At 41.3% G+C, this 10,539-nt stretch overlaps 1 protein-coding gene across 3 annotated transcripts; it reads right to left on the minus strand.

The window, feature by feature from the left end:
- Nucleotides 1-661: 661 nt before the first annotated feature.
- Nucleotides 662-5,993, minus strand: fbxl3l (F-box and leucine-rich repeat protein 3, like). 3 transcript variants are annotated; one of them, XM_056439416.1, is made up of 7 exons: nt 5,705-5,993; nt 5,324-5,400; nt 4,475-4,835; nt 4,079-4,201; nt 2,682-2,853; nt 2,226-2,359; nt 662-2,111 (listed from the first exon to the last, which is right to left on the minus strand). In XM_056439416.1, exons 3-7 carry the CDS (start codon nt 4,832-4,834, stop codon nt 1,716-1,718), a joined length of 1,185 nt encoding a protein of 394 aa, XP_056295391.1. In that variant the 5' UTR covers nt 4,835; nt 5,324-5,400; nt 5,705-5,993; the 3' UTR covers nt 662-1,715. The 3 variants fall into 3 exon arrangements, with proteins under 3 accessions (XP_056295391.1, XP_056295389.1, XP_056295390.1); XM_056439414.1 differs by having other exon boundaries at nt 662-2,359; XM_056439415.1 differs by lacking the exons at nt 5,324-5,400; nt 5,705-5,993 and having other exon boundaries at nt 662-2,359; nt 4,475-4,949.
- Nucleotides 5,994-10,539: the final 4,546 nt, after the last annotated feature.

Consider the following 10,539-nt stretch of genomic DNA (forward strand, 5'->3'; position numbering starts at 1 on the left):
CCTGTTACTTTCCTGATGGGTTTTCAGAGCACAGTGGTAACCCACTTAGTCATGCCACCCACCCCTCCAAACGTGGCACTTTTCCAGAACAAAATGCTTAGCTGGTTTAATATATTCCTCTCACTTAGATACCCTAAACAGTCACAATGCATCCCGTCACCGAGGCGAACATATGTGTGTGATTTACAGATTCCACTTGTTAGGAGAAAAAAAAAGTGTTATACTGTCGGCTGGGCCAGTGACTGGTTGGGTGTATTGTTTTGTGTCTGGGAAATTGAAATTGTCCCAGCAAGGTACAATTAAATTGTCTTCATCCCATTTGTGTGTGTGTGTGTGTGTGTGTGTGTGCGTGAGTCTTATTTCAGATGCAGCATCTAGATCAAACAATTCAGAAGGTAAATTCAAAAGAAAAAGAAAAGACTTCTAAGCTACAAACTCAGATGCCTTTTTTTATGGAAATGGAGTGTGCACAAGCCAAATCCACTTACACAAAAATGAGTTATCATTGGCATACTTCATTATACAGTAGCTGCTCTGCTTATATAAAGGCCCACTGCCTCCAGTTAGACCTTTGCTGCTCTCTAGTGTTGAAAAAACGAAAAGCTGCAGAAAGGTCAAAAGGGACAACGTATTATATTATAGTTACAAGAATATGCAACAATTAAGTTTATTAAACAGATTTTAATTAATAATTAAATACATTATAAGTCAAATTAATAGCAGTTACAATAAAGCAGACTTCCTCCAAACCTGAGCAACTTTGTCACTGATGCACAGAGACAAATGTGACAAATTATTAAATGCAGTTTTTTTTTAACATATTGCGTCACAGTATGGCCTGAATACTGTGTTGTGTTTTGCACAAAAAAAGATTGCACAAAATTAAAATAAATGAAACTAAATGAAGGCATCTAATTTGAACACAGTAAAGACATTCAGTGTGAAAACGTTCATCTATTTAGCCAGTGCTTCGAGAGAAACAAAGATGTCCATCTATAATTTGTTTTAAATGTAATAAAAGTGAAACCTGTGACACCAATTATTAAGCTCCACTTACACAAACATAAATAGACAAAAATGCAAAAGACCAATTGTGTTTTACATAAAGCTGCGACTCTTGTTCTGCCTCAACTGGAAACTCCTGTTCTCTCTGTGCTGCATTGGTATCACTGTTGTTAGTCCTCTTTCTAACAACGGCAGGATGCACTGAGTCCAGACCCAGCCTCAAACTGTATCCTGAGAAATGTAGGAAGTCACTGACTTAATTAAGTAGGAGTAGATTAGGTGATTTAAGACTTAAAAGGATGTAGCAATAAGGTAAAGAATAATATTTCACCACAAAAAAGGCCTGGAATTTACTTAACAGAACAGACTGATGATATTGTGGGAAATGCTGTTTGGTGTGATGCTTTTAATACGAGCCAACAGATGACAGATCCACATTCTTTAGGCTCAATGGTTAAAAGGTTGCAGTGAATATCTGTAAATTCTAACCATCATTTACAGACCAAAAGCAAGAGTTTACATCACACTGTCTATGCATAGAGATGAAGCTCACAAGACAGACAGTTTTTAGGTAAAAACACATTGTCAGTCTTACATCAAGTCTCCTGCAGGCCGAAATACAAGTGACAGCTTCGGGAAAAAAAACATGAACACTGATGAGCAAAAAGCGTCTATCACCCTGCAGCCCTCCGCTCTGGCTTCATGTCTGCCTACCAGGTCGGCATCATATCAGGGGACCATTTGCGGCCCAGATGCTTCGACACCTCACTGTGGATCTGCTCCATGTTGTAGCTGCTGTCTGGGATCAACACCTCCTCCATGATTGACAGCTGAGTCAGCCTGCCCCCGCACATCTTTACAAACTCCACAAAGCCACTGCAGGTCACTTCACACTCGCCGAGCCCGATGGCAGACAAGCTTTTGCAGCGTTCAGCGATTAGGATCAGCTCCTCGTCCAGGGGCTCAAGGCTGTTGGCGCACACCACGAGCTCCACCAGCCGAGGACAGTTCAGTCCGATGCGTCCCAGCATCTCTTTGCTAGCTGCCCGTCCAAAGTACAGGTGGGTGACGGGAGTCTCCTCGCGGAAGAAGGGCTCAAACTCTTCCTCATAAAGGAAGAAGTACATGACAATGTTGACCTTGGGTGAGTGTTGGACCAAGGCCTCCCAGCTGCTTCTTTGGATGGTGTGAAAGTGTGTCTGCCCGGGGTTTTCGCTCACCACGTCAATGCGCAGGTGCTCGAAGTGGACGTGTTTTTCAGAGGAGAGGGCCAACAGGAGCTCGTCACTCAGGAGATGGTAGTTCATAGCTAGCTCCCTGAGTCCATGGCACTGGTCTGCTACAAACAGGATACCTGGGAACAGAAAGAGAAGTCATGATAGCATCTGAATGGGAACAGAAACAACAAATCAAACAAATAATCAGGGTGATTCTAGGGATTCAGTCGCCCACTCTGGTCCCGATGAAATATTATCAATCTTTACCTGAAGTCACAAAGTAAATCAACATGGAGCACCCTGGTGGCCTAAGAACTAAATACAGTGAATACATTTATACTTCAAACCAGGCCAACACATTTGTTGCACATCATTCCCCCCTTTCCTCATTTCTGGCCCACTCTCTATTCTAATAAAAGCAAAACAAAAGAGAATAATATATAAAAAATGTGCAGTGACCTGCTGGGGAGACATGAGGACAACTGCTCATCTTCAGAAACTTTAGGGTGTTGCTGTTGTTGGCAACCAGCACCTGCAGGGACGGGTCGTCCACTGGCGTGTCATCAATCTTGATAGAGGACAGGGACTTGGAGTTGACAAACACCACAGTCAGTGCAGACACAAAGTGAACCTAAGGAGGGACAAGCAATGATGATTAAACCAGAATGTCTTACACCGAAAAAATTTGCAGGATTTGTTTTCATTACTGTAACTACTTATGAGGGATAAGAGACACGATAGCAGACTTCAGGTTGACATACAAATGCAGGACTTGATATGATTGATCAAGCTCTTTGCATGTTACAAACTAGAATGGGCACTCGGTAGAGCGCATACCTTCGCATATCACAAGATTGGGCATTGAATTATGAACATTTTGGCATTAGTTGCATGCCAATTGGACAAAAATGTATCGTGCTATGGTAAAAAAAGAGTTTGACCTTTCCATGACCTTGACCTTTGACCCGATTGATCCCAAAATCTAATCAAATGGTCCCCGGATAATAACCAATCATCCCACCAAATTTCATGCGATTCAAGAACATTTTGACCTGTTCATGACCTTTGACCTTGACCTTTGACCCAATCGATCCCAAAATCTAGTCAACTGGTCCCCGGATAATAAACAATCATCCCACCAAATTTCATGCGATTCGGTTCAATACTTTTGAGTTCTGCGAAAGATTTTGACCTGTTCATGACCTTTGACCTTTGACCCGATCGATCCCAAAATCTAATCAACTGGTCCCCGGATAATAAACAATCATCCCACCAAATTTCATGCGATTCGGTTCAATACTTTTTGAGTTCTGCGAAAGATTTTGACCTGTTCATGACCTTTGACCCGATCGATCCCAAAATCTAATCAACTGGTCCCGGATAATAAACAATCATCCCACCAAATTTCATGCGATTCGGTTCAATACTTTTTGAGTTCTGCGAAAGATTTTGACCTGTTCATGACCTTTGACCTTTGACCTTTGACCCGATCGATCCCAAAATCTAATCAACTGGTCCCCGGATAATAAACAATCATCCCACCAAATTTCATGCGATTCGGTTCAATACTTTTTGAGTTCTGCGAAAGATTTTGACCTGTTCATGACCTTTGACCTTTGACCCGATCGATCCCAAAATCTAATCAACTGGTCCCCGGATAATAAACAATCATCCCACCAAATTTCATGCGATTCGGTTCAATACTTTTTGAGATTTGCGAATAACACGCATACAAATAAATAAATAAATAAATACACGGCGATCAAAACATAACCTTCCGGCATTTTCAATGCGAAGGTAACAAAGCAGCAGTGAAAGTGTTGAAATGTGCATATGAAGCACCGGCAGTCTCTTACCTGAGACACATCCATGAAGCTGGGCCGTGCTGTGGAAATCAACCCCAGGGTCTTAATGCTACAGTTCACCAGCTGGGAGAGGATGTCACAGGCCGCCTCTGCAGATTCTGTGCAGCTGTCCACCTGATTTACCAGCAATGATTCAGCATTTAGGTGAAAATTTAAAAAAGCACACAAACATGAGGAACAGAAAGATGGAGGTTTATGGTACGAATAATCTCAGCCCTCAATGTGTTAGGCCCATTAATGCAGAGGAAGCTGATGCATCATGATCAATTCTGCCACAGATGGTTTGAAATAAGGAGGCCACACATTGTTTCCAAGGCAGCTGTGTTGTGAAATTGGAGGAGGAGGTGAAAGGAGAGAGTATGTTTGACAGCGGGGAAGGGAACTTACCTTGAAGCTGACATACTGCAGGTGCTGGGCATGCCTTTTAATGATCTGCTGAATGAGGTCAGGGTGAGTGGAGCGCAGGTAAGACGTGGCTGGCTGATTGAGCTCAAACTCAAACCGCCTCCAAAGATCAGGGGAGTGAAAGACGCCATTCCAGCAGCGACACATCGACGAGGCCTTGGCCCGGTCAACGAGAGACAGATGCTGGAAGATCTGCAGGACAACGTGATGTGGCAGGTTACCCCAGTCCTCTAGTGAAGTCAGGGCAAAGCTGGACCTCAATGGTTTCAGTCTTTGAGCCCTCCCCATATGAGAGGGGAAGCGCTGGCACTTTGATTTGAGACCTGTCTTTCCTCGTTTCATTCTGAAACAGAGGGATCATGATTAGGAACTGTTTAAAGTTTAAATGCAGTCAAAAGGATCAATGAACATCAACATTATCAGTGCATTCTAAATTACAGTACAATCTAACACTCTAAGGTTGTGACTGAAACCAGGCAAAATATTTTCAATTTCACCAAAAATCAGGTTTGTTTCGTGAATTTGTATCATTACCTTCACCAGTATCATTATCATTACCTTCATCTTCACCAGCTGTTTTTTAAACACAATGATGATCAATGTTACATAATAATAATAATAATTATTATTATTATTATTATTATTATTATTATTATTATTATTATTATTATTATTATTATGTGATTAACTGCTCATTCTATCAGATAGTTTATACTTTAGAAATCTACCACTGATTTCAGTGGCATGAACATGAAAACTGCCTCTGTGATGTAGGATCTGAGGCATGTATTAGTGGCCAAATAACATTATATCAAATAATAGCGAACTCACCTAAAAGACTTGTCAAACCACTTGGACAAATTAAATTAAATGCTGCTGAAGCCTTTTTCCAGTCTTGTAGAGGCAATCTTTGAAAGATAAAGGATTTCAACAGTAAATTGCTTGTAAAGTCTGCTCAGTTACACATTTTGAAGCTTGATATTCTGGTGACTGTGTAGTTTCAGACAGCTCGTTAAGGGCATAATTCATATTGTAGCTACATACTGCACTATTGTGTTTGAGTCGACTATCAATCTGTGTATTGAACTGATTTAAACTAACGTGAAAATTAACACATGTGGCATCAGGTACACGCATCTGGACGCATTATGAGCACAATGCTCATACAATTGTAAACATAGAACAAACGGCATGAAAACACGTGCTACTTACATGTGCGGCTTACAAACAACCCTTTCCTTCCGTTGTGGTGCTCTGCGGTTGGAGGAGACAACGTTCACTTGGAGCCATGGCTGGAGATCGGAGGAGAAATGCGGTCTGTTCCTGATATGGTGCAACAGCAGCTCCCACAATATAAACTCTCCGCTCGGCTCTAGCGACAGCTACTGCGGTCAACTCAGCCGACACTCGGATCTCCTTGGTCAACTCAGCCGACACTTACATTTCTGTGCACCTATAGGCTGATGTTGACGGTAAACGCATTCGATTGGGAGCGCGCGAGGGTTTTGATAAAGTTAGCGGAAGGATTCACGTGACACAACATCCGGTTTTGCAAAGTTAGCGGAAAGAACTACGTGAAACAACATCCGTTTTTCAAAATAAGATGTCGACAAATCATACACAAGCATATACAAGTAAACAATTAACTGATTTCGAATCTTTAAAAATCGTTTCTGAGATTTAGCTTAAATTATGCTAACATTAAAACTTTTTTACTGTACCAAGGAAGAGTTTATAAAAATAAAACTCAGACTTTTGTATGTTAAAAAATTCCTGTATATAGATTTCCCCAAGAGTTCCAGGAAATGAATGATGCAGCTGTGTTCAAGACAATCCTGACTTCCATTATCCTGGGAATAAGGCATATCTACTGTCCCAATTGGGAGATATTTCAAAGTAAATGTCCTAAATGTTTACGAGAAATCGGTCATTTCTTTCATGTTTGAGGTGCTTTATATATGTTTTTCCTCAAAACCCCCGGCAGTGCCTCTATGCAGCCGCGTTCAAGACAATCCTGACTGCCATTATCCTGGGAATAAAGCATATCTACTGTCCCAATTAGGAGATATTTCAAAGTAAATGTCCTAAATGTTTACGAGTAATCGGTAATTTACTTAATGTTTGAGGTGCTTTATATATGTTTTTCCTCAAAACCCCCGGCATTGACTGGTGCAGCTGTGTTCAAGACAATCCTGAATTCCATTATCCTGGGAATCAGACATATCTACTGTCCCAATTGGGAGATATTTCAAAGTAAAAGTCCTAAATGTTTACGAGAAATCGGTCATTTCTTTCATGTTTGAGGTGCTTTATATATGTTTTTCCTCAAAACCCCCGGCAGTGACTGATGCAGCCGCGTTCAAGACCATCCTGACTTCCATTATCCTGGGAATAACGCATATCTACTGTCCCAATTGGGAGATATTTCAAAGTAAATGTCCTAAATGTTTACGAGTAATCGGTAATTTACTTAATGTTTGAGGTGCTTTATATATGTTTTTCCTCAAAACCCCCGGCATTGACTGGTGCAGCTGTGTTCAAGACAATCCTGACTTCCATTATCCTGGGAATAAGGCATATCTACTGTCCCAATTGGGAGATATTTCAAATTAAAAATCCTAAATGTTTACGAGAAATCGGTCATTTCTTTCATGTTTGAGGTGCTTTATATATGTTTTTCCTCAAAACCCCCGGCATTGACTGGTGCAGCTGTGTTCAAGACAATCCTGACTTCCATTATCCTGGGAATCAGACATATCTACTGTTCCAATTGGGAGATATTTCAAAGTAAAAGTCCTAAATGTTTACGAGAAATCGGTCATTTCTTTCATGTTTGAAGCAACCCTGTATCACAAAAATTACGTTCCCCCAGACCTAAAATGCAATTTGCAGTTACGTTTGACAAACGTATTTCTCTCCAAATTACGTTTGACTGAAACGTATTTCTCTCCAGATTACGTTTGTATTTGACGTATTATAATTACAAATACGTCTCTGATCAACGTATCTTTGCCATTTGTTTTCTCTCTTTTCTACAATGCTGTTATGAATTGTAAAAAGCGTCCTCTAGTCTCATTTATTATTATGTTATATGTTGTTTCGCATGCGTATTATGACAGCAATAAGCGTTGTAACGGATCATATGAATTGGTGTGAAGACTTACTGCTGGTGACTCTCCTTTATTTTCTTTCTTTAGGTGACAATACATTAATTAAAACTCGTACACTATCACCACCTTAACAGAGTTAGTCCCATATGGGTCAAATCAACTATTAAACTTGTTATAAAACATGATTTACCCTTCAACTTCCACTGATATGCATGCAAACTAATACATCGCTTCACACACAGACACACACACACTGACAGAAACACATAGACACTCACATACGTACACACACAGGCAGAGACACACACATACTCACACACACAGACACACACTCTCATACGCACACACTCTTACACACGCACACACACACAGACAGACACACACTCACACACATACACACAGAATGACAGACACACACGCACACACACAGACACACACTCAGACACACATACAGACACTCACATACATACACACACAGGCAGAAACACACATTCATACACACACACACACACCCACACACACGCATACTCTGCAGACTGACCCTTGACCTCCCAATTGTCTCTCAGATATAACCCTACTGCTTTATATTAAATATATTATATCTACCTAAATATAAGACTTTGAGGTCGTGGGGGGAATCCCCTCCAAAACCTTCACAAGAGAAAATTGTCACCGTGCCAATAACCCTTGTACGATCCTTAAAACCAGTCTTTTAGTTAATTTTTCATACTTTCAATCAACTTAAAGATCTGGATTCTTTTCAGATTCAAAGAGGGGCATCTGAATATGAATACCCTACAGTTTTGGATCGATAGCTCTGAGCTAAGGGCCCCAAAAACAGGTCCATTCTAATTGATTGATTGCCAGTGTAGGGGATTTCAGATATGTATGGAACATATCTGCATCATTCATTTCCTGGAACTCTTGGGGAAATCTATATACAGGACTTTTTTAACATACAAAAGTCTGACTTTTATTTTTATAAACTCTTAAATAAATAAATAATTGTTTTAATGTTAGCATAATTTAAGCTAAATCTCAGAAATGATCTATAAAGATTCAAAATCAGTTAATTGTTTACTTGTATATGCTAGTGCAGGGGTGGCCAACCAGTCAGAGACTAAGAGCCACATTTTTTACTGTGTCACCGCAAAGAGCCACATCATACACATATGTGTGCGCGCGCACACACACACCTCTGATCAGCCAGATTTGTTGTAAATGTCACACACCAACATGATAATGACAGAAATGGACTCCTACAGTACTAAGACAACAGGTCTGTCATGTTCAACAATGAACATTGTGTACACTGTCTCACACACACACACACAACACACATTATCTCAGTTCAACCAAGTCCACAAACAAAAATAGAATAATTTACAATAGCGTTTTTCTTTTACTATGCATGTTGGAACAATCCTCTTCAAATCTGGCTTAATTCCGTTGTTGCCACTCGAAGCAATTCCTTCACATGGTGTCAATCAGAACAGGTGTCCGAAAATCGAACGCCATGAATGCCGCATTATGGGGGCTGGAGTAATCAAACGCCCACCAATAAACCACTTTAGCCGAAGAGAGTTCGACATTCGGATGCGGTTCTCCGCAACGCTGCTCTTACACCGTGTCCGCTGAATTGAGGGCGGCTGGAGAAAGCGTCACCACATCCAGCTGCCCATAATGCGGCGTTCATGGCGTAAGTGCAGTGTTTGATTTTCGGACACTTTCATTCGCGTAACCCACCGTAGAACGGCCCGCTCGACATTCGGATGTGGTCTTTCCGCGTTTGGCCCACGAGTTTGAGACCCGTGCCCTTGCGTTTTTTCATCTCACGCATGCGCGTTTGACGAAAAATACCGTATTCTTAGATATGAACGTAAGAGCCGCATGACACCAGGCAAAGAGCCGCATGCTGCTCGCGAGCCGCGGGTTGGCCACCTCTGTGCTAGTGTATGATTTGTCGACATCTTATTTTGAAAAACGGATGTTGTTTCACGTAGTTCTTTCCGCTAACTTTGCAAAACCGGATGTTGTGTCACGTGAATCCTTCCGCTAACTTTATCAAAACCCTCGCGCGCTCCCGATCGAATGCGTTTACCGTCAACATCAGTCTATAGGTGCACAGAAATGTAAGTGTCGGCTGAGTTGACCGCAGTCGACAACAAACTGGACAGCAGCAGGTACACACACACGTGAGCGGAGGAAGACATGGATCTGCCCGGCAGCGTCTCTCACCACCAACATGCATGCAGAGAAATAGAGGCACTTTCTACATCAGCAGGGGGATTACACGCCCCTGTGTTTTCTTATTACAGCGGCTTTACCTTTGCTTTGACTCGTTTATTTACAGGTGTTGTGTGTGCGCGTGTGTGTCGTGACCCATGAGCCAAAACACTAGATATATATGGGCACGATAACTGGTAAATGTAGGTCAGTTTTTTAATGAGAACGTGTGTGTGTGTGCGTGCGTGCGTGTAAGTGTGTGTGCGTGTGTGTGTGTGTGTGTGTGTGTGTGTGTGTGTGTGTGTGTGTGTGTGTGTGTGTGTGTGTGTGTGTGTGTGAGAAAGAGAGATATTTAAAATGTCCATTGATCTACCTTTAAACTTAAAGTAAGATATATAGCCTATGTATGTACTCCAATGCCACCATACTATTTAGTAAAAAAGGAAAAAACATCTTGAATATGTTTTCAATACTTAGTATGTCACGTATGCCAAAAATACCAGGATGTCGTGCTGCATCCGGTCACCCTTTGCAGATTGCAAGCCATCATCCTTTTCTGGCTATTCGGAACCACACTACTTTGCTTTGTTAAATTATGGGAAAGAAGCCAAACGTTTCAAGGTGCAGTGTTATGACGGAGTAGTATGTCCCAAATACTGCATGCAACATTGCCTATTTGTAAGGGATGTTGCAGTATGAAGTAAAAGTAAA

This window comes from Pseudoliparis swirei, chromosome 19, assembly GCF_029220125.1.
Source record: "Pseudoliparis swirei isolate HS2019 ecotype Mariana Trench chromosome 19, NWPU_hadal_v1, whole genome shotgun sequence".
Lineage (NCBI taxonomy): Eukaryota > Metazoa > Chordata > Actinopteri > Perciformes > Liparidae > Pseudoliparis > Pseudoliparis swirei.